Below are 24,902 nucleotides of genomic sequence, written 5' to 3' on the forward strand. Positions count from 1 at the left end.
AACCAATACTGATTAACTTTTAGGAATATAAATAATATATATATATATATATATATATATATATATATATATATATATATACAGAAAGAGAGAGAGAGAGAAAAGAAAAGCCTCTTGAACAAGGCAGGAATAGCTAGAGAGGAACAATGGGGCTATTAAGAGGTTTTGTTTTCCTCTTAGTTCCATACCTGCTGCACAGGTCAAATAGTTCCTTCATTAGGCTGAATAACAATGGTTTTGAAGATATTATCATTGTTATAGATCCTAGTGTGCCAGAAGATGAGAAAATAATTGAACGAATACAGGTAAGAACAAAATGGAATATCTTTCATTAATTTTTAGCTTTTTACTATTATTTTTAATTTACATAGAATTGCACGTATTTATGGCATACGAAGTAATATTTCTATACATGTATACAATTTGTAAAGATCAAATCAGATTAATTAGCATATTCATCAATGCAAACATTTATCTTTGCTTTGTGTTGGGAACATTATAATTACTCTCTTCTAGCTATTTTGAAATACATGACAGATTATCAGTAACTTTAATTTTCCTAATGTACTATCAAATACTAGAACTTATTCTGTCATATAACTGTACTTTTATACACATTAACCAACTTCTCTTCCTTTCCCCTCTCTCCCCTATCCTTTGTAGCCTCTGATAAGTATCATTGTACTCTCTATCTCCGTAAGATACACTGGTTTAGTTCCTACATATACGTAAGAATATCTGATATTTATCTCTCTGTGCCTGGCTTATTTCACTTAACATAATGTCCTCCATGCTCATCCATGCTGCCACAAATGAAGCAATTTCATTTTTTTTCAGTGACTAAATAGTATTTATTTGTGTTTATATACCACACTTTAACCATTCATCTGTTGATGGACACTTGGGTTGATTGCATATCTTGGCCATCATGAATAGTGCTACAATAAACATGGGAGTGCAGACATCTCTTCCATATACTGATGTCTTTTCCCTTGGATATATACCCACTAGTGGAATTGCTGAATCACGTGGTCATTCTATTTTTAGTTTTTTGAAGAACCTCCATACTGTTTTCCATAACGTCTATATTAATAATATATAATAGGTCTCTTTTCTCACATCCTTGCCAGCATTTTTTTTTGTCTTTTTTGGAATAACCATTCCAATTGGGCTGAGATGATATCCCATTCAGGTTTTGATTTGCATTTCCCTGATGATTCCTGATGTTGAGTATTTTTTTCATGTACTTGTTGGACATATGTATGTCTTCCCTTGAGAAATGCGTATTCTAGATGCTAATCCATTATTGGATAAATAGTTTGCAACTATTTTCCCCAAGAATTAGGATGTCAGCCAAGCATGGTGGCTTACGCCTATAATCCCAACACTTTGGGAGGCCGAGGCAGGCAGATCATGAGGTCAGGAATTTGAGACCAGCCTAACCAACATGGTGAAACCCCAGTCTCTACTAAAAATACAAAAAATTAGCTAGGCATTGTGGCACACACCTGTAATCCCAGCTATTCGGGAGGCTGAGGCAGGAGAGTTGCTAGAACCTGTGAGGCGGAGGTTGCAGTGAGCCAAGATCATGCCATTGCACTCCAGTCTGGGCGACAGAGCAAGACTCCGTCTCGGGGGGAAAAAAATTGGAATGTCTTCTGTTTGAATTATGGAGAAGAAAACAAAGTTAATAGTTAATAATTATTATGGAAACTGCTTAGTGCTTCAGGAAGCTAAAAGCAGCATGGCGCAGTGAGGACAGTATGGTAATGGGCAGAGGGAGATGGAGGTTTTAGATGGCCTTCTACAGGCGTTCTACATTGTCCTGCAACAAGACAGAAGACAAGGCACAGGGCCCCCTGACGCTGAGTTTCTTGATCTGTAAATTAGCAGTTTGACTAATTTGCTCTTTAAATAATTCTTTATTGAATGTTTATGACATGCTAAAGAGTAGTTAAATTTTTTAAAAGCCCCTGGCACCATGCAGTGTATATTCTTTGCAGAGATGTAGTTAATAAGTAAATGGATCACAGGTCAGTTAATAGCAGGTTGCTGTGGAGTAAAACAAATCAGGAAGTGGGATATGGAGTGTAAGGTAGGGCTGGGTTGGGGGAGAATGTGAGTTGCTATTTCACGTAGGGCAGTCAAGGAAGGCCTCACTGATGATGTGTCATCTGAGCACAGACCTGAGATGAGTGAAAGAAGAGCCCATTGAAACCTAGGTGAGAAAAACAGCATGGAGGTGAGAATTCGTTTGATGTGACTGAAGAAACAGCTCTCGATGAGCAGGAGGAAGCGGAAGCGTAGGGTGAGCCGATGTTAGAGAGGTGCCAGGGCCTAGACCCCTGGAAAAACTTAAGACTTTTACTCTGTAATGAAAATCCATAGGAGGATTCTGAGCAGAGAAGGGTGTGTTTTCATGCATGTTCTGGGATTACTGACTGCAGTACTGAAAACTGTAAAGAATTTCCACTTGTCACCCATCCTCTATAAACTTCGTGGCAGCTTACTGCTGTAGAAGGACCCAAGGTAGGAAACTCTTGCAAGTGGGCAGTGATGGTGACTAGGAACAGGTAGGTTGTGGTAAAGATTGTCTAAGTGATGTGATGGTTAAGATGTGTAGGGGATAGGTGAGGGTAGGAAGGAAATTTAAGAGTCAAGGAAGGATTCAGGAGTCTTGCTTGAACTCTTGGAAGGATGAAATTATCATCAATGGGAAGGGGAAGACTAAGTAGAGAAAATTTGGCATTTGGAAAATCAAGAGTGAGTTGGTTGGGGCTTTTTGACTTTATGTTACTCCTGAAACATCAAAGTAGATGGAGGTAGGAATCTGAATTCATGATGAAGGATGAAAATCTGGGTGTAGATAACTAAGTAAGTGCAGATGGAGAAGAGAAAGGCTCTAGGACTAAACCAAGGACACTGATTTCTGTTTCTTTCAACTATAACATTCTATTAATACAGAGTTTGGTGGTGCAGCCTTGTAAATTAGTTTTCCCTGTCCCTGATATCAACATCTACTAATTTCTTACGTTTAATTTCTTCACTATTGTCTTCTGCTGCGCACAGTTGGATCCTTCCACATGTTTTAATTACCCTACAGAAGGCGATAGGGATGACCTAAGTTGTAATCAAGTGATTTTGTGGCTGCCATTTGTCACTTACTCCCTACAAATTCTGTTACATCACAGAGATATTTGCTTATAGGTACCTCTTATATTTCAGAAGAAGATAAAGATTCATTTTACTAAAGATGTTTAAAGAGCAGTTAATGCAGCTGATTCTGAATGATAGGTTTTTAGTGTCTAGAGGACAGTAAATCAGTATCAAACTTTTCTTTACTCAGAAATCACTATTTGAAAGAATTACTTGTATGGGCAAAAATTTTGTTAACATAGTCTTCTATAACCACAAGCAGAAATTCAATTGTTTATAGGTGTCTCCAGATTTCACAATGTTTCCTGACATTCTCCCAACCCTTCACAAAGTCTTCTCATTTAATATCTTCAAGAAATCCTGTGAAATACTGGGGGTCCAAAAACAAAAAATTATTTTTCCAAGATCATATTAAGTATACAGTCAGAGATAAGAATTGCTTCACCCCAGGAGACAGAGGTTGCAGTGAGCCAAGATCACATCACTGCATTCCAGCCTGGGTGACAGAGAGACTCTGTCTCAAAAAAAAAAAAAAATGCCTTTTATCCTTATATTTCCTCACAAGATAGTAAGGTCTAGGGAAGGACTTTTTTTTTTTACTGTTTAAGAAAATTTAGTTTTTATTGAAAATGAGTTTGTGTACCAAATATTCATACTTTAGCTAATCACTGTTTGATTCTTTCACTATGTTTTTATTTCAACACTTGCTTTTAAAAAAACTCAAAACTTTAAAAATGTTTATGACTTGTCCCCTTTCCTTACCCTTTTAAAACAATCAACTCTGCTTAGGAAACTAACCATAGTTTTACTTCCCATAAAAAGTTTGTGTGTCTATGTATGACCCATACATAGTGTCTTCTTTTTTCTTTTCTTCTCAGCTTTTATTTTAGGTTTGGGGGTACATGTGAAAGTTTGTTGCATAGGTAAACTCATGGGGGTTTGTTGTACAGATTATTTCAACACCCAGGTATTAAGCTTAGTACCCAATGTTATCTTTCTGTTCCTCTCCTACTTCCCAACCTCAACCCCCAATCCTCAAGTAGACCCCAGTATCTGTTGCTCTCTTCTTTGTGTTCATGAGTTCTCATCATTTATTTCCCATTTATAAGTGAGAGCATGTAGTATTTGGTTTTCTATTCCTGTGTTAGCTTGCTAAGGATAATAGCCGTCAGTTTCACTGATGTTCCCGCAAAAGACATGATCTTATTCTTTATTATGGCTGTGTAGTATTCCACGGTGTATAGATACCACAATTTATTTTTTTGAGACAGAGTCTTCCTCTGTCACTCAGATTGGAGTGCAGCAGTGACATTTGCCTCCTGGGTTCAAGTAATCCTCCTGCCTCAGCCTCCTGAGTAGCTAGGATTACAGGTATGCACCACAATGTCCCGCTAATTTTTGTATTTTAGTAGAAATGGAGTTTTACCAAGTTGCACACGTTGGTCTCAAACTCCTGATCTCAAATGATCTGCCCACCTCAGCTTCCCAAGGTGCTGGGATTATAGTTGTGAGCCACCACGTCCAGCCCTGTACCACACTTTTTAATCCAATCAGTTATTGATGGGCATTTAGTTTGACTCTATGTCTTTGCTATTGTGAATAGTGCTGCAACAAACATTCATGTGCATGTGTCTTTATGGTAGAATGATTTATATTCCTCTGAGTATACACCCAATACGGGGATTGCTGGGTTGAATGGAGTTCTGCTTTTAGCTCTTTGAGGAATCACCATACTGTTTTCCACAGTGATTGAACTAATTTACACGTCCTCCAACAATGTGTAAGTGTTTCCTTTTCTCTGCAACCTCACCAGCATCTGTTAATTTTTTTACTTTTTAATAATAGCCATTCTAACTGGTATGAGATGACATCTCATTGTGGGGTTGTTGTTGTTGTTGTTGTTTTTGCATTTCTTTAATGATCAGTGATATTGAGCTTTTTTTCATACGCTTGTTGGCCACATGTCTGTCATCTTTTGAATAGCATCTGTTCATGTTCTTTGCCCACTTTTTAATGCAGTTGTTTTTCTCTTGTAAATTTGTTTACATTCCTTCTAAGTGCTGAGTATTAGGCCTTTGTCAGATGCATTGTTTGCAAATATTTTATTCCATTCTGCACGCTGTCTGTTTACCTGTTGATAGTTTCTTCTGCTGTGCAGAAGCTCTTAATTATATTTCACTTGCCAATTTATGCTTTTGTTGCAATTGTTTTAGGCATGTTTGTCACAAAATCTTTGCCTGTTCCTATGTCTAGGATGGTTTTGCCTAGGCTGTCTTCTAGAGTTTTTATAGTGTTCAGTTTTACATTTAAGTCTTTAATCTATCGAGTTGATTTTTATATATGGTGTAAGGAAGGGATCCAGTTTCAATCTTCTGTGTATGACTAGTCAGTTATCCCAGCACCATTTATTTAGTGGGGAATCTTTTCCCCATTGCTTGTTTTTTGTCAGCTTTGTCAAAAATCAGATGGTGGTGTATGTGCAGCCTTATTTCTGGGCTCTCTATTCTGTTTTGATGGTCTTTGCCTGTTTTCGTGCCAGTACCATGCCCTTTGGGTTACTGCATCACTGTAGTATAGTTTGAAGTTAGGTAACACGATGCCTCCAGCTTTGTTCTTTTTGCTTAGGATTGCCTTGGCTGTTTGGCTCTTCTTGGTTCCATAAGAATTTTAAAATAGTTTTTTCTAGTGCTGCGAAAAATGTTGTCAGTAGTTTGATAGGAATAACATGGAATCTATAAATTGCTTTGGGCAGTATGACCATTTTAGTGACATTGATTCTTCCTATCCATGAGCACGGGATGTTTTTCCATTAGTTTGTGTCTTGTCTGACACAATTTCTTTGAGCAGTGTTTTGTAATTCTCATTGTAGGAATGTTTCACCTCCCTGGTTAGCTGTATTCCTAAATATTTTATTCTTTGTGTGGCAATCACGAATGGGATTGCTTTTTTGATTTGGCTCTCGGCTTGGCTATTGTTGGTGTATAGGAAGGTTAGTGATTTTTGTACACTGATTTTGTACCCTGAAACTTTGCTGAAGCTATTTATCAGCTGAGGGAGCTTTTGGGCTGCGACTGTGGGGTTTTCTATGTACAGAATTATGTCATATGCAAACAGGAATAGTTTAACTCTCTCTCTTCCTATTTGGATGCCCTTTATTTATTTCTTTTGCCTAATTGCTCTGGCCAGGACTTCCAGTATTAAGTTGAATAAGAGTCGTAAGAGACAGCATCTTTGTCTTGTGCCAGTTTTCAAAGAGAGTGCTTCCTGCTTTTGCCCATTCGGTATAATATTGGTTGTCAGTTTGTCATAGATGGCTCTCATTATTTTGAGGTATGTTCCTTCAATACCTACTTTATTGTGGTGTTGAATTTTATTGAAACCCTTTTCTCCATCTCCTGAGATAATCATGTGGGTTTTGTCTTTACTTCTGTTTATGTGATGAATCACATTTATTGATTTGTGGATGTTGAACCAATCTTGCATCCTGGCAATGATGCTTAAGTAATCATGGTGGATTAGCTTTTTGATGTGCTGCTGGATTCAGTTTGCCAGTATTTTGTTGAGAATTTTTGCATCAATATTCATAAAGGATATGGGCCTGAAGCTTTCATTTTTTGTTGGGTCTCTATCAGGTTTTCATATCAGGATGACACTGGCCTCATAGAATGAGTTGAGGAGGATCCCTCCTCAAATTTTTTGAACAGTTTTAGTAGGAATGGTACCAGCTCTTCTTTGTACATCATGTAGAATTTGGTTGTGAATCCATAAGATCCTGGGCTTTTTTTGTTTGGTTGGTTGGTTGGCTGGTTTGGTTTGTTGGCTGTTTATTACTAATTCAGTTTAGGAGCTTGTTATTTGGTTTGTTCAGGAAATCTGTTTCTTCATGGTTCAGTCTTGGGAGATGTATGTGTCCAGGAATTTCTCCATCTCTTCTAGGTTTTCTAGTTTGTGTGCATAGAGGTGTTCATAGTAGCTTCAGATAGTTATTTTTATTTCTGAGGGGTCAGAAGTAACATTCCCTTCATTATTTCTAATTGTGTTTATTTGGATCTTCTCTTTTTTCTCATTTATTAGCATATATACCTTATAAATTTTTTCAAAAAATTAGATCCTGGATTTGTTGATCTTTTGAATGGATTTTGTGTCTGTTTCCTTCAGTTCAGCTCTGATTTTGATTATTTATTGTCTTCTGCTAGCTTTAGAGTTGATTTGTTCTTGCTTCTCAAATTCTTTCAGCTGCGATGTTAGGTTGTTAATTTCAGATCTTTCTAACTTTTTGATGTATTTCATGCTATAAATTCCCTCTTAAAACTGCCTTAGCTGTGTTCCAGAGATTTTAGTATGTCATATGTTTGTTCTTATTAGTTTCAAAGAAAATCTTGATTTCTGCCTTAATTTCATTATTTATCAAAAAAAAAAGTCATTCGGGAGCATGTTATTTAATTTCCATGTAATTGCATGGTTTTTAGCGATTTTCTTACTCTTCTACTTTTATTGTGCTGTGGTTTGCAAATGTGTTTGGTATGCTTTTGTTTATTTGCATTTGCTGAGGATTGCTTATGTCCAATTATGTGGTTGAGTTTAGAGTATGTGCCATGTGGTTATGAGAAGAATGTATATTCTGTTGTTTTGGAATGGAGGGTTCTGTATAGATCTATCAGATCCATTTGGTCCAATGGTGAGCAGGTCCTAAATATCTTTGTTAATTTTCTGCCTCAATGATCTAATATTGTCTATGGAATGTGGAAGTTTCCCACTATTAATGAGTGGGAGTCTATGTCTCTTTGTATGTCTCTAAGAACTTGCTTTATGAATCTGGGTGTTCCTGTGTCGGACCCATGTATATTTAGAATAGTTAGATTTTCTTGTTGAAATGAACCCTTTACCATTATGTAATGCCCTTCTGTGTTTATCTTTGTTGGTTTGAAGTCAGTTTTGTCTGAAATTAGGATTAAAACTCCTGCTTTTTTCTGTTTTACATTTGCTTGGTAGGTTTCTCCATCTTTTTGTTTTGAGCCTATGAATGTCATTATGCCATTGTGAGATGGTTCTCTTGAAGACAGTGTACCATTGAGTCTTTCTTTTTTATTCAGCTTGCCACTCTACCTTTTAAGTGGGCATTTAGCTCATCTACATTGAAAGTTAATATTAATATGTGTGGATTTGATCTTGTCATTGTTTTGTTAGCTGGTTATTATGTTAACTTGTTTGAGTGGTTGCTTAACAGTGACACTGGTCTGTGTGTCTAAGTCTGTTTTAATATTAGTTGGTAGCAGTGTTTCCTTTGTGCTCCTTACAAGATCTATTATAAGGCAGGTCCGGTGGTAATGAATTCCTTTGACATTTGCTTACCTGAAAATGAACATAATTCTCCTTCACTTAGGAAGCTTAGTTTGGCTGGATATGAAATTCATGGTTGAAGATTATTTTAAGAATGCTGAATAAAGACCCCTGTATTAGTCCATTCTTATGCTGCTAATAAAGACATGCCTGAGACTGGGTAATTTATAAAGGAGAAAGATTTCATTGACTCACAGTTCAGCATGGCTGAAGGCCTCAGGAAACTTACAATCATGGCAGAAGGGAAAGCAAATATGTCCTTCTTGACATGGCAGCAAGAAGGAGAAGTATGAAAGCCAAGCAAAGGAAGAAGCCCCTTATGAAACCATCAGATCTCGTGAGAACTTACATCACAAGAACAGGATGGGGAAAACCACTCCCATGATTCAATTACCTCCACCTGGTCCCTTCCACAACACGTGGGGATTATGGGAACTACAATTCAAGATGAGATTTTGGTAGGGACACAGCCAAACCATGTTAGCCCCCAGTCTCTTCTGGCTTGTAGGGTTTCAGCTGAGAGGTACACTGTTAGCCTGATGGAGTTCCATTTGTACATTTGTAGGTGACCTGCCCTTTCCTCGCTAGCTGCCTTTAACATTTTTTCTTTCATTTCAACCTTGGAAAATCTGATGATTTTTGTCTTTGGGATGATATTCTTGTGTACAGTCTTGCAGGAGTTCTCTGTATTTCCCGAATTTGACTGATGGCATCTCTAACAAGATTGGGGAAGTTTTCATGGATGATATCCTGAAATATATTTTCCAAGTAGTTTGCTTTCTCCTGGGAGGGACTATTTTTCTTATTTGTCCTTGTAAATCACTTCATAGTTCTGAATATAAGGTGATATTATTTTCAGATTGGTGGCAGAGCAATAGTTCTTTGATCAAAGTTTTGCTTCTACTATGGGATTTTTTTCATCACACCTCCCACCCACACAGGCTCCCAACCCAGTTCCTTCTCCTAGGGTTGGAATAATGAGAAACCTCTTCAATGATCCATTCCTATGGAGTGTCCTCCTCAACCTCCATCAACTAAGGCTGTTTTCTAGTAAGATTTCATATAAATAGTAATGATATGAACAGTTTTAAGACTGTCTATTTGTAGGGTACTTTATAACTGATTCCATCTTTATGCAAACCATACTGATAGTAATACTTCACTGAAGAGATGAAGAAACTGAGCTTTGGAGCATTGCATAAATCAACCAAGATCTGTCATCCAGAAGATACTAACATTAGTATTGGAGTCATTTACATGACTTTTAAGGCAGGATTATAGATGACTGAGGAGATTTTCAACATGCAGGATTAAGTGATGGTTTAGGGTTGACACGTGGCAGAGTTAGAATAATGAGGTAGAGACCCCGCTCATCAGTCTGTTACTTTTCTGTCCACTCTTAAATTGGGAAATGTCTGTCAAAAAACCCTGCTAATTTAGTTCACTCTAACTTTGTCATTCTCACATATGTTTGCCTTTAATGACAGGATATGTTGACTACAGCTTCTACTTATCTGTTTGAAGCCACAGAAAAAAGATTCTTTTTCAAAAATGTAACTATATTAGTCCCTGAGAATTGGAAGGAAAATCCTCAGTACAAAAGGCCAAAGTATGAAAACTATAAACATGTAAGTGTTAAAATCTTCTCTTAAAAATTATATTTTCTGATATTCCTCAGTTTTGCCACAAATTATTTAAGAGTTTTTCTAACCGAATATTATCTTTTTATTTCTGATGTTTAACAATCTTTTTCAACATTCTCAGGCTGATGTTATAGTTGCACCACCTACATTCCCAGGTAGAGATGAACCATACACCAAGCAGTTCACAGAATGTGGAGAGAAAGGCGAACATATTCATTTCACCCCTGACTTTCTACTTGGAAAAACACAGAATGAATATGGACCATCAGGTAGAAATTTTGGTTAAAAAACAATTTTGTAATAATTGCAGCATACAACTTTCTGTGCAGGTTAAGTGTGCAAGCCATTGGGTCAAAGTCCTTAGAATCATATCCTGGCTCCCCTACTTACTAGCTATGTGTGACCTTAAACAAGTGACCTACTGCCTCTGTACTTATTCCCTACAAAATGCCAAAGAGAAAAGTTTCTACCTTATAAAATATTTCTTTTACATTAAACTAGAGAATCCAGATAAATGTACTCAGTACAGTGTCTACAAAAATATAAACAGAGAAAAGCAATTATAAATGTTTTTTTAAGGCATGCTTTTTAGATTTTAATATTTCCAGTTCTCCATAGCTTGATATTAACAAATCAGAGGTAAGCTACATAAAAGCCAGATGTATAGTAAGCTGGAATGAGTCATGTTGCCAGTTGCTGGTCAAGAAAACACACTTAGGCTATCAGTTGCTGATATCATCAGCCTATTTCATTGAAACAGATGGCATTGTCTGCAATTGATCATTTTGACCTATAAAAATGGCAATGTCATCTAGTTCAATCTAAATGTTAAAATAATTTTATCAAAACAAACTAAAGTGCCTTTCACAGACAAAAATGCAAATTATTGTTAAAAGAGGGCGCTACACATGTGTCACTGTTCAGTGGGAACCTTCCTGAATCCCTATACCCCAGAATCACTCTCTTCCATTTCTGTTCATTGAACACTTATTAAGTCTCTTGTCTCTGCCAAACATTCAGCTAAATCTGGTCCTATTCATTACCTGGACCAGTTCCCCTCTCCACTCTTGAAAGCTCCATCATTTCCTTATATCCCAGTCTTACCTCTTTCCCATACATTATCCTGATCATGTTTATTTTCCTTGGCACCTCTAATCCTTTGTGCCCTTTTAGTTATACTTTCTTTCTACCTGGCATGTCCTGCAAAGTCAGTCATTTCAACTACAAATATAAATAGTTCAAGTTTCTTACAACTTTTATTCTTGTGTTTCATTCAGTTTACTAAATCTTCTGAATTATCCATCTAGTTTATTTTTGGCTCCTGTTATGTTTTCAAGAATGTTGGAGAAAATTATAAAACCAATTGATATGATATAAAGACACATTTTTCAAGCTCAATGAAGTGCTCAAAGCTACTCTACAATATTTTTACTCAGCTCTTCTCAACTCCCTTTCTCAATTCCTATAGCAGCTGACCTAAACCTTCTACCATTTTTCTCAAGATCTCCAGCCACTCTTCTCAATCTCATCATTAATTCCCTGATTGATAAAACAGAGGTCTCTATATTCTTCCTATTTCCAAACTCATTACTACCTATACCTTCTCTACCTGTACCTTTCTTAGAAGAGAAAGGCTTCCCTAATTTATAAGATCCATATCCCCATATAAGTTCTTGATTTTTCCCATATCCCACACCTCAAGCCTATTCTATTACTGACAGGCCACCCCTTCTTCTTAGACAGATCTTTCTTCTTTTTCACAAACGCATAATGTGATATATGTGTTTGTGAAAGAAAAGCCTCACAGTCTACAAACAGTGTCCTAAAAAACAATTTTTGGATAAATAAGATTACTAAGAGAGTTCAGAAAATCTATGCAGTTTTGTAATAATCATGTTACCAACACCAACAATCACAATAGATCATTTAGATCACTCAGGCAAGCAATGCAGTATGGCTGGAGGCTGCCACAGCACATATTAAAAGTACACACAGACACGTGGTGTGGGGAGGGGGAAGACAGAAATGTTATTAGAAATGGAAACGGGAATCTCTTGAAATGAGACGATGATGTAGATGGGAATGGAATTCTAAGTCAAAAGGGCCGCTTTTAAGGTGGTCATGTGAGGCAGGGAAACCTGAGAAGGAATCAAATCTGAGGGGACTCTCTAAGAAGAGAGACAGGTATAGGGAGTTTTAAATTTTTCTTAACATTCACCAAATTCCTACTGCAGTAGCTGATATGAGGGCTTTCTCCTTTCCTACTAAAGTTCTAATTCTGTTCCCACAAACCTGGTTCCATTTGCCTAGAAAACCTGAAACCAGTGTTTTTTAAGTGCAATATGTAGAAGAATAACTTAGGGGCCTTGTTAATATTCAGCTTCTGATTCAGTAAGTTAAGAGTGGCCTGAAGATTCTGCATTTCTAACAAGCTTCCAGGTGATGCTGACGGATGTGGTCCAGGACCACAGTTTGAATAGCAAGGACTTAAAAAAGAAACATGACTTCTTCATACTATGGTATTTTCCTCCTATTTTCAGATTTATATAAGGTAATTTGAGCTACAGAAACACATACTGTAGCAAAATAGATGTTATTTCCAATCTCTCCTTCTCCAACAAGTTTTTCTCAACATTGCTAAAACGAAAATTCTACTTTCCTTATTTCAGCATCTCAAGGTGTGGATTTACTTTTATTCTTCCATTTATTGTGAAATTCTTATTTTTAAAAAACATTTCATCATCACACACTGGGGTCTGTTGGGGGGGATTGGGGAGCGACAGGGGGCACAGGGAGTTTGGGGAGGGATAACATGCAGAGAAATGCCAGAGGTAGGTGATGGGGGGATGGAGGCAGCAAACCACATTGCCATGTATGTACCTATGCAACAATCCTGCATGATCTGCACACATACCCCAGAACCTAAAGTGCAATAAAATATTTTTTAATATCATTTTATTTGAACTCCCTCTCTCAAAATTTCCTGAAGTGAAGAACTAAATCTCATACATCTTTATATTTCTTAATACCTGGTATTGCATTGAATATATAGAAAATTATTAATAATAGTTTCATATAATTAATGCTTACATGTGCTAAGTACCATAAATGAAGTCCTTCATTTTAACATCCCCGAAATTGTATTTGGCCCATAACAGTGTTTCCCATTTTTTAAAATCATAATAGGGAGCAGTTTTAGACATTTTTTTCTAATCACATCCCCATGGTATTTTAGTACAACAGATGTACTGTGTATCTAATTACGTTGGTTATAATTCAGAGAGCCATAAACTGTTGTACTATCTAAGACTTTTTACCTTCAAGAGCCAAAACACAAATCCCAGTATGCTCTGCTCATAGCATATACTCCCTTATGGTTTCATTGATTTAACATGTTGTGGAATAAGAAGATAATATATTACATAATATAGCATAATATAATGTAATTTAACATAATAGGCTTTTTGATACACCAAAATATAAATGTTGGTAGTTGTTGAAAATGTAAATCTAAATATAGTTTATAACTGAAAGAGAAGCTTCTTAAAATATTTTGATATAAAATGTGTTGCTTGAATTATGATCATGTATTTGAAATGCTTTCCCACAGGCAGACTGTTTGTCCATGAGTGGGCTCACCTCCGGTGGGGAGTGTTTGATGAGTACAATGAAGATCAGCCTTTCTACAGCGCTAAGTCAAAAAAAATTGAAGCAACAAGGCATGGCTATTTAAATTTTCTAAACTGACTTCAGGCTTTTATTTGTTCTTATTTTCCTTACTTTAATTTCTTCCAAAATGAGTCTTAAGGCAGACAATATATAATACAAAATAATGCTTTCTTTTTTTTTAGAAAGTGTATCTTAAAATAGTTGATTGCTATTTAAAACATACATAATTGAGCTTCCAAAGCAAGGCGCCTTGGCTCGCAGAGAGCAAGATTCCATCTCAAAAAGAAAAAAGGAAAAAAAAAAACATACATAATTTCAATGGCAAGCATTTGGTTGGCAATTTAACTTATTTTATACCTCTCTACCATACCTTCCAGAACTCACTTGCACTGACGTTGGGCACAATGTAAATGGATTCACAATATGCTTGGATAAGATCGGAGTTATTTACATTACACAATAATGCACAAACATGGTTAAGTAGTGCTAAATGTGGACTGAGTTAGAAATCAAGCAGCTTCAAGGAGCCAAGCAGGAACTTCTTGGAGATTATAAATGTTATTTAATAATACCATCTAGCATCATAGTTAATATTAGACTCTCCTTTTGATTATGTGGTCAAAAGAGCAAAATGGTTGGGAAGAATTGGTTCAAAATTAAAATTAGTACTATTGTCTCATCAATGTTAGATGTCCTGCTGGGGCTGAAGACTTGACGTTAATGTGTGAATTGAAAGGTATATGATTTAAATCAAGGTCCTTCCTCTGCCCCATTGCACCAATTTTCAGGCACATATTTTAGAGAACATTGCATTTATTGCACTTGTTTATATCATATTCCCCTTAGATGTCTAACTGCTGCTGCAGAATATTGATCATGATTTTCCACATAGATAGCTTCATGATGTCCACCTAGTTTGGGGGCAATAGAAGCATGGACATATTTATGAAACTCCCTAAATAGCTGAAGAAAAAATATTCACCATTTCCTGGATTTGAACTAAAAATCTATTAAAAAGACAAAATATGTTCACATCCCAGCATATTTGCTGCAATTGTGGCTACCTTTGGCCAATTTCATACACAAAACATATGTCTAAACTGTCTCCATCATATTTTATTCTACCATCTTTCTTGGCAGCACCTAATCTTCGCTTCCAATCACATTTTACTTTGGATAAAAATACTCTTTGAATAATCAAAACACTTGTGTCTATGCCATGTACCATTCTTTTGGGACTATCTTCTTTGGGAAGAAATCTACAAAGAACTTGAAACTAAAGTGGTACTCAGAGTAAATGATCTCACAAGGTCTCTTATCCAGGACCCTACAGTGTATTTGCCAACAAAAGACCAGCAGGAGAGATGACTAAGCAAGAGATCAGCAGCTTTAATAGCAGCGGAGAACTCGACCATTGTGTTTATCTGGAGGCCTCACATAAATTTTCCCTCTAGAATTTCTTTAAAAATAGATAATTACTTTGATTGGAACCCTTAAACTCTACTGCCAGGATAGAAAGTGCACACAGAAGAATAAACATCTTGATATAAAGGTCATAATGAATAGAACCACTTAGGATTTCTATTAGCATTAATGATTAAGTTGCCTCAAAGATTAACTGTCATATATTTTCAGGTGTTCCACAGGCATCTCTGGTATAAATAGAGTTTATAAGTGTCAAGGAGGCAGCTGTCTTACTAGAACGTGCAGAGTTGATTCTACAACAAAACTATATGAAAAAGATTGTCAGTTCTTTCCTGATAAAGTGCAAACAGAAAAAGCATCCATAATGTTTATGCAAAGTATTGATTCTGTAAGTATGCTGACAATTGCTTCCAAAATTTATAATCAAATGACATATTGTCATGTTTTTAAAGTAAATGTTCAGGTGACCTAAGGATTACATATATTGAAATAGAGTTCTTTGAACATTGCCTAACACATAATAAGTGCTGAACTAGTGTTATCTAGTGTTTATCTATTATTACAGTTATCAGTATTCTTATTATGGTAAATCTGCCTTATTGTAATATTGATGCTCAGCAAATCATATTTCATTCAATGAACAATATATCTGCAGAACACATTTACAAATTTTTCAGGTTTGTAGTTTGATTTTCAAATGCATGGTATATTTAAATTATTTTTTCATTTTATTAACCTTTTAGGTTGTTGAATTCTGTAATGAAAAAAACCATAATCAAGAAGCTCCAAGCCTACAAAACATAAAGTGCAATTTTAGAAGTACATGGGAGGTGATCAGCAATTCTGAGGACTTTAAAAACACCACACCCATGGTGACATCACCTCCTCCACCTGTCTTCTCATTGCTGAAGATCAGTCAGAGAATTGTGTGCTTAGTTCTTGATAAGTCTGGAAGCATGGTGGTAGGTTCATTTTTTTCTAGATATTCTAATGTGGGATATTTGAAGATCTGAGAACACACTGAACTCTATCCACACCTAGATTATTTTCGCTTGCAAGGTGGCATAAAGTACCATCATTCCCTGTGATCATGACTTCAAGATATTGCAGGAAAATGTCATAGTAAAAGAAAGATGCCAATATAATTAAAAAGACCTAATCCAAGTGTCACTTCTTTCTTGGATTCCTCCAGAAAATGGACTGGGCTTCTAGGCTGGTTAAAGTCCTTCTACTGATTCCCAACAATGCCCTGCACATACCTCTATTACTGTATATTATATTTATATTACACATTTCTCTTCCACTAGCCTAGGAGATCTTCTAAGACTTGGAACCATATTTTATTCATCTTTTTATCCCCATTGCCTAGAATAAATTTAATCACATATGGGTGATCAACAAATAATTGTTGAAATGAATGGATGGCAAACAAGTGACTGCAATGTGATAAGAAACCAGAAAAATGGCACATTTAAGGCAGAACAATGCATGCTGAAGAACAGCAATAAGATCTTCAGCAAATGGGGGGAGGTATTAAAAAGGGTAGAGAATGAGAGAGCTGAAGGAATCAAGTCACTATAATGCAGGTAGTGGAGGGAGCATTTAAAATGAAGATATAGAAGATTTTCATTGTCATTTGGTTCAGGGAGTTCAGAAGGAAATGTAGGCATAAGTTGGTGAGGAGTAACAGATCAATATGGTGATAAAGACCGGAGAAGACAAACACGTGAAGAAGCTTACACCCTAGACAATCACCTTTGAAAGAGGGCTGGGTCCTGAGGGTTATCAAAGAGCCAATTCCAATAAACCCATTGGTGGAAAGCAGGCAGCGAGAGGTTAGGAACAGAAAGAGAAAGTGGGAAGATAGGGGCTTGGCCTCTCTCAATTTAAAGCGAAGCTTGGGTTAAGTTTTACCTTTTGAGCAGTGTACTTTCCAGTGGATGGAGTGATTCCAGTCTCTGGTTGGAGTTTACAATCATCTGGTTTGATTTATAGGCTTGGGAGTATGGTTTTATCTGAAGACAAAAGGCACAGAAGCTCCCAGGAGAAATTGGAGAGTCTCTAAAATTTGTATCCTCACCCCAATTTCAACTCAATCCCCACCCTAGCTTCCACCTCTAACTTGGGTACTTAGCAGTTAAGAATCAGCTATAAATAAAAGCCTGTGCTCCTTACTATGCAAAATGTGTCCAATAATACACACCACCTTTTTAAAATTTTATCAATTCTTTAACAACATTGAGTACTGTTCATAGAACATCTTATCAATAAATTCTGTTCATTCGTTTTATGTGATCTTCTATTATTTTCCAGTCAAAAATCACTTGTTTGTTTTTCTCATCTTTTTGATCTAGGGTTATAACCGCCTGAATCGAATGAATCAAGCAGCAATACAATTCCTGCTGCAGACTGTTGAAAATGGATCCTGGGTGGGGATGGTTCACTTTGATAGTACTGCCACTATTATAAATAAGCTAATCCAAATAATAAGCAGCAATGAAAGAAATACACTCTTGGAAAAGTTACCTACATATGCTCAGGGAGGAACTTCCATCTGCTCTGGAATTAAATCCGCATTTCAGGTGAACATCGTACTGCAAATATATTTTGTTTTTTGTTTCTTTTTCACGTTAAGAAGGAGATTTTCTCGTTAAGTGCTGCTGCACATGCTTGCTGCCTAATTTTAACATAAGTAATCCTGAGAAGCACAGGACTAAGCATACAGAAAAAAAATTCTCTTGATGTTTTTATGGATCAATGAATCAATGAACAACCCATGGGTGAATAACCGACTATAAATTTGCCACTCACTTCCAAGCCCAAGGAAGTCAGGGACTTTGCTGTCTTGTTACCATGCAGTAGTCAGTGCTTGATAAATGTTAGTTAAATAAGTGTGCTTAGATGCAAAAGCCATCAATTTTGTGGCAGTGACACAGATGACATAGTATTCCACTTTAAGTTAATTCTCATTTGAGCTTCTGTAACATTCAGTGAGGGCTAATTATTTATTGGACCTCTTAAAGCAGATGTAGCAAGACTGTGAGTCATATTTAGGGTAAGACATGAATTAGAGCATAAACTTTGACATCAGAATACTGGATGTGCTACTTACTGTGTAATCTTAAGCTAACATTTCAGTCTCTTTGGACTCTCAATGCCTCATCTATACAATATAAGAAATAGGAATGCCTACCTCATAGAATAATTACAAGGATTATGTGAAATGATACATTTACATACTTAGAACAGTATTTACTATATTATGTAGTAAATATATAGTTCAAATATTATATGTAATAAATATATAATAATTTATCATAAGTATATAATTATTTATAATAATTAGTTAAATATATGCATAAGTATCATGAACATTATTTTAGCCAAATGGTCATCTTGAGCCCACAACTAATATCAATTATGTCATTTTACTGTTAAGAAATCTTCACTGTCTCTTCACAGTCTACAAAATTGTCTCAATTTCTCAGTCTGACATTACTAAAATGTCTCCCCAACGCAGTAAAATTGCCCTCAGGTATCTTTAACGCCTTATTTCTCAATTCTCCCCTCTCTTTTTTATCCTCCAACCAACTTACTACACACATTGTTCTCCAAGTCCACTATGTACTAACAGCCTCCAAACTTTTGCACATGCAAATTCCTCTATTTAAAATGCTTCCTTCCCCCACCCCAAAGCCTGTCTCTGCATGTTAAAATTTTACCAATCCTTCAAAATGCTTTCTTCTTCATATAGCTTCCCTTTTACTCCTGACCCAATTGAATCTCTCTCTTCCATGAATTGCATGACATTTTAGTTTAGGTTTGTAACATGAAGTCCTACATTCAAATCACAATTGTAACTTATTAGCTTTATGACCCTAAACATGATTCACATCCTCTCTAGTCTTCAATTACCTCATCAGTAAAATAGGATAATTAAAGCTAGCACATAGAGTTGCTCATGCTTTAATTCATTCAAAATACGAACATGTTTTAATTTTAAATTCACCAAGCGAAGCTTTTTCACTCTTGTGGTACATTTATATAAGTAGGGAACAGATAATAAATAGATAGATAAAAACAAGAACTGCAGATTTTATAGTGTTGTGAATAAACCAAACAGGGAGATATGACAGAATAACAGGGAAAGGAGAATTACTTTGGTTAGAGAGGCCAATGAGACTTCTCTAAAAAGTAACATTTAAGCTCTGATTTGAAGGATGAGAAGAAGACAGTAGTTCAGTTAAAAAAGAAAGTGCAAAAGTGCCTTAGGAAAAAGGTGAGAAAAAACTGGATTATTCTAAGAAATGGTAGAAGCTAGTGGCACTGGAGTTTGGCAAATGAGGGGGTATGAAATGTGGTTGGAGAAGTAGAAAATGACTAGATCTTTCAAAATGTCAAAAAATAAGAGGCTTGTATTTTGTTTCAAGAACAACAGAAAGCTCCCGAATGCTTCAAAGTGTCAGAGTTTGATCATCTATTTATATCACAGGAAGATGATTCCAATTGCCCTGAATAAAACAAATTGTAGGCAGTAAGAGTGGTAATAGGAAGACACTTTGGGAGCTTGGATTTGGATTAAATTATACAATGTATAAAACACAGTTAACACATAGCAAGTATTCAATGAACTGTTAACACTACATTGTTATTTCTCTTGAACTATAGAATATTCTGTGGTAAATACATATTACTTTTGTCTTTGTTGCTCATCTGTAGATCTCCTCAGTCTCTGTCACAAAGCTCCATAAACACTGTTAAATTGAACCCAGTTATTTATTAATATAGGAATGTAGTTCCTACCGAATCCCCAGCACAGTGACTGACACATTGTAAATGCTTGCTAAATAAACACGTGCAAGAAAAGGAGAGATGAAAGAGAACTCTGCTTCATCTTTGGATCTTCATTTTGTACTTAAATGCATGGGAGAAGTGTGATGGAGATGCTACAAATGCCCTAAATGTATAAAAGCATTTTCCTATCTTTTTGTTTGGTTTCAATGCATGTCAGAGAATATTTCCCATATATTGCAATATATGTATTAGTCATTCTTTGCCTCAAAACATGCAAAGTTTGTCGTAAGGGTACACAATTTATCCCCTGATCCAGCTTTCTTAGGGATTTCTACATTCCAAACCCTCTTCTGCACATCTTCACAAATACCTCCACTCCATGCCAAAGAAAGCCACTGGTAATCTGTCATTTGTTGCCTCTTGGCCTAGGCTCAGTGTCTCAAAATTGTGCTCCAAGATGCCACTACCAATTAAAAGTGTCAAATAAAATGAAATATAGTTGTCATCCTGGGCTAAGTTCTCTGTTTATCCTCTTTTACGGGCACCTAGATTCAAAACTTTGAGTTTCAAACTGTTTGGCATTTAGGAAAGGGATTCAAGCTACAAATATAATTTTCATGTATTATTTGAGCATCACCAATATGCTTAGTTCTGTGCCAGTTATTATTAGAAGTAAATCAAAGTTGCATAACAAGGTCCCTAACCACATGCTTAGAACTTTCCATATTTTTTCTTTATAAGCATAGTGAGGGTTTACTAATTTGTAATCACTGACTTTGAAAATGTTGAAGTGGATTCTTAAGGCCTAGCTGTAAGTGCAACAGACTTTATAAACTGAAAGCTTATCTGTTAGAGGGTAGTCCAGTCAAAGAAAACAGAACACTATTTAATGTCATATACTATAATTATACCTTTGGTATCTGATTGACCTGAGTTTCCCAGGTTGAGATGTTATCACCATTTAGTCTAGACAGGAATTTCCAAAGTCTGATCCCACCTAATTCATTTAAATAAATATTCCCTGCTTCTGGGAGTTAAAAAGAAATTCATGTTTAAGTTCCCCCAAAAACTGTTGCCTGAAAATTCTTATTTTAAAATAGAGGACATCTCTTCTATTCTGCATAACTTGTGTTTATTTTCTCTGTGATTTTTTTCTTATTTCCCATTGGTCTATTTGATCTCGGAATGCCTGTTGGTAACTGTGCTCTGAATTACCTTTACAGGTGATTAGAGAGCTATACTCCCAACTCGATGGATCTGAAATAGTGCTGCTGACTGATGGGGAGGATAACACTGCAAGTTCTTGTATTGATGAAGTAAAACAAAGTGGGGCCATTGTTCATTTTATCGCTTTGGGAAAAGATGCTGATGAAGCAGTAATAGAGATGAGCAATATAACAGGTAAAACATGGTTCATTTATTCCAAGCCTTCAATATCAATGTGTAAATGTAAAGGCTAAGAGTTCAACAACTTCCCTTGAATTTCTGACCTGGAGGCACTGAAGCTGGGGACCAGACCCAATCTGTTCTCATAGCACTTGGAGTAAAAATAAAACCTGTTAATGAAATAACATACTCAGATAACATTCCTTCATAACAGAGGAATATAGAAAAATAAAGTTCTATATGAGCAGAGGAAGCCATTAAATTACTAGAGTTGTGTACATCCAGGGAAAGGAAGCATGAGAAACTAGCTAAATTCTGAGCCGGGCTTTGAACAAGGTCTTGAATTTCTCTGGGTAGAAAAAATGGTAAGAAAAGATGATCAGGTCAATGGCAAAAAACATCATGTTGGGGTGACAATGCAAGGCATGTGGCAGGAAAGGTGAAAATCCGTGAGACCAGAGCATAAGCTGTCGGGTGGGTGTACGTGATTAACAGAAGCTCAGGCTGAAAAGATCTACATAACAATGAAGTTTTTATATAAACTTTAACTATGGTAGCTGTTATTTTAGACACACGACATATGATGAAAATGGATTACGCATTTCTAATACCTTCTTAAACATAGTAGAGAATATATAATTTATGACATGATATAAATTATGTTGAACTGGCTTCTAATGGTACTAAATATATGCTTGCTTTTTAATGCTTATACAAAATCACATCATTTTAAAGTACTTTCATGGCCACTGTAAAATTTATTTCTATTCCAAGTAGCACCTTAAAAGTAGTAGTATTTTGGATTAATCTCTCTTGCTTTCCATTTTTCTATCTGTTCATTGCCAGTTATTGTGATGATACCTAAATATAGCAGCTCCTTCATCTTTCTAATGTTCTGATTTTAATCTATGCTGGCTGAAATGTCTGAAAGTCAACTTTGTTAAAACTAAAATAAAAGATTAATAAATTTTTTAACAAAAGATTTCACAAATCTACACTGACTGAAATATCTGAGTCAACTTTGTTGGAAATAAAAGATTCTCTAAAAGGGCTGTGTGTAAAGTTTGTCAGCTTTAATAACTGGAATTATAACATCTTTCATATTCTATAATTATCATGCCTTTTAGCTACCTAAGATTTTGATAATGAGGTATTATGGTAGCTTTCATTCCCTAGTTCTGACATTTTAAAATTAGCATTTCAGATTTAATCTGTACAACTACGTGCCTTTGGTTTATTTTAATAACACATACTGAAACTATGATTTTTTAACTATTACCTTAATAATCACTAAAATAAATTTTCTAGAAAGCAGTCTAATTAATGCATTTAAATTTTAGGAGGAAGTCATTTTTATGCTTCAGATGAAGCCCAGAACAATGGCCTCATTGATGCTTTTGGGGCCCTTACATCAGGAAATGCCGATATCTCCCAGAAGTCCCTTCAGGTCAGAGTTGGTTTTCATGTTCACTTTTGCCATAACAAAGAAAGAAACAATTTGTTAGTTATTATAAGTTTTGAGTTCCATATTTTTCTCAAAATAAATTTTTAATTAAAATCTAAACTTTTTCTTTGGTTAAGAAATGACATTACAACCTAATAATGTCAAATTTTTCCACCAAAAATGGACCTTTTCCAAAATAAAGCACCAATTTTTCAATGAACGCATTTTAAAAGTTTAGGCTTCCAAGCTTTCCCTATGCTTAACTTCTGTGATGTAGATTTAGACACATGAACTCAAGAACCTGGTTGGGAAATGGAGGAAGTGTATCTTGGAAATAAATTAAGCAAGAGAAAGAAGGGGTAATAATCAATGGATATCTACGAACATAGGTCTTCTGTTAACTCCTCAACCACATTTTTTCCCTGGCTTTTTGTTTTATTCACCTCTCTTCTGAACTTAACATTTTTTCTCATTCGGATCTTGATAGCATTTTCTATAACTTGGATTCAAAAACTTTAAGTAAACTTTGATTCTTTTTTCTTCATGTCCCCTGTGAACATAGCCTGTTTCCCTCAAAATATGTTCAACGAAAATGTTTCTCTTCTTTTCATTCCTACAAGTCTATGTCATGTCACTTTATGCCAAGATTTCTGTCTTCTGTTTTCCAGCCCATCAGTTCATTGCTTATATTAAAACTTGCCATGATCCCAAAACAAACATATTTTCCTCTGTTTCTCAACACTGAAAAGAACAGAAGTTACAGGATGTGAGCTTAGAGTATGTGCAAGTTGATTTGGACATCTGGTCTGCAGATATATCCTGCAAACAAGTTAAAACTGGTGTGAGAGCTAGCCTGGTAGTGTGCAGAGAACAAACTGAAGGATAATAAAGGTCATTTCTGAGGTGGACACACTGGTTGACTGAGAAAATGATGATTATGGTGACCGAAATTGACAAGTAAGGAGAGAGAACTGATTCTGAAGATACTATTTTGTGTTCTGTTTATTGTAAACGAATGGTAGAAATACTAAGAAATCTGTTATAAAATGTAGCAACTGTAGTTAACAACAATGTATTGTATACTTGAAAATCATTAAGTGGATTTTTTTATGCATTCTTATCACATAAAAAATAATAATTAATATATGAGGCAATGCATATGTTAATCCACTTGATTTAGCCATTCCATAATATATGCATATTTCTTTGTCAGTTTAAAAAATAAGTAACTAAAGAAACATGGTTGTCTCTCCTGGACTAAGAGCTATCAACAAAAAGTTGGAAAACTTTCTCTAAAGTTCCAATCAGAGAAAGATTCTACTTTCAATTTCCTCTCCTCTCAGGAGTCCAACCTTTAACTATCAGCCCAGTGCTACTCCCTCTATCTGTGTGAAAAAATTATTTCAAAATTTCACATCAGGAAAATATCCATGAATGCTTGCCAAGACAACCAGGAAAAAACAGTAAGGTCATGTTCACAACTATAAAACCCATGCTTCTGCTCTAAGTCTTTTACTTTCTCACTTTTTAATTGATAACTGTCATATCATAACCAGCTTGCAGAGAGATCACAAGTCTAAGGTGCTTTGCCATGTATAAGCTTGTTCTCAGGCCAGAAATTAAGAACCATCTTGAAAAAGAATAAAATTCTGAAGTCATTAATTTTGACATCTGTTTAAACAGCTGGAAAGTAAGGGATTAACACTGAACAGTAATGCCTGGATGAATGACACTGTCATAATTGATAGCACAGTGGGAAAGGACACATTCTTTCTCATCACATGGGACAAACTGCCTCCCAATATTTTTCTCTGGGATCCCAGTGGAACAATAATGGGAAATTTCACAGTGGATGCAGCTTCCAAAATGGCCTATCTCAGTATTCCAGGAACTGCAAAGGTAAGCAATCAGCTTTTAGACTTCCTGAAAACATTTTTTAAAAGCTGAGCATAAATTGTTTAATGTCATAAATGTGAGTACCAAAGATTGTATCAACTTTAAAATTAAGATAAAATAGTATGTACTTTCTATGCCTATGTCCTTAA

General features: G+C 35.8%; 1 protein-coding gene across 2 annotated transcripts in view; it reads left to right on the forward strand.

Annotated features, from left to right (window-relative positions):
- Nucleotides 1–121: 121 nt before the first annotated feature.
- The window catches only part of CLCA4 (chloride channel accessory 4), a 30,907-nt gene continuing 6,126 nt past the window's right edge, over nucleotides 122–24,902 (forward strand). The window contains exons 1-10 of one of the 2 annotated variants that reach the window (XM_017499861.2): nucleotides 122–305; nucleotides 9,984–10,124; nucleotides 10,261–10,408; nucleotides 13,750–13,858; nucleotides 15,444–15,621; nucleotides 15,977–16,195; nucleotides 17,588–17,815; nucleotides 21,251–21,428; nucleotides 22,754–22,860; nucleotides 24,541–24,756. In XM_017499861.2, coding sequence (XP_017355350.1) covers nucleotides 147–305; nucleotides 9,984–10,124; nucleotides 10,261–10,408; nucleotides 13,750–13,858; nucleotides 15,444–15,621; nucleotides 15,977–16,195; nucleotides 17,588–17,815; nucleotides 21,251–21,428; nucleotides 22,754–22,860; nucleotides 24,541–24,756 — 1,683 coding nt within the window. In that variant the 5' untranslated portion in view covers nucleotides 122–146. The remainder of the gene's footprint in view (nucleotides 306–9,983; nucleotides 10,125–10,260; nucleotides 10,409–13,749; nucleotides 13,859–15,443; nucleotides 15,622–15,976; nucleotides 16,196–17,587; nucleotides 17,816–21,250; nucleotides 21,429–22,753; nucleotides 22,861–24,540; nucleotides 24,757–24,902) is intronic. The other variant, XM_037728298.1, reaches the window with a different exon arrangement.

This window comes from Cebus imitator, unplaced genomic scaffold, assembly GCF_001604975.1.
Source record: "Cebus imitator isolate Cc_AM_T3 unplaced genomic scaffold, Cebus_imitator-1.0 Scaffold261, whole genome shotgun sequence".
Lineage (NCBI taxonomy): Eukaryota > Metazoa > Chordata > Mammalia > Primates > Cebidae > Cebus > Cebus imitator.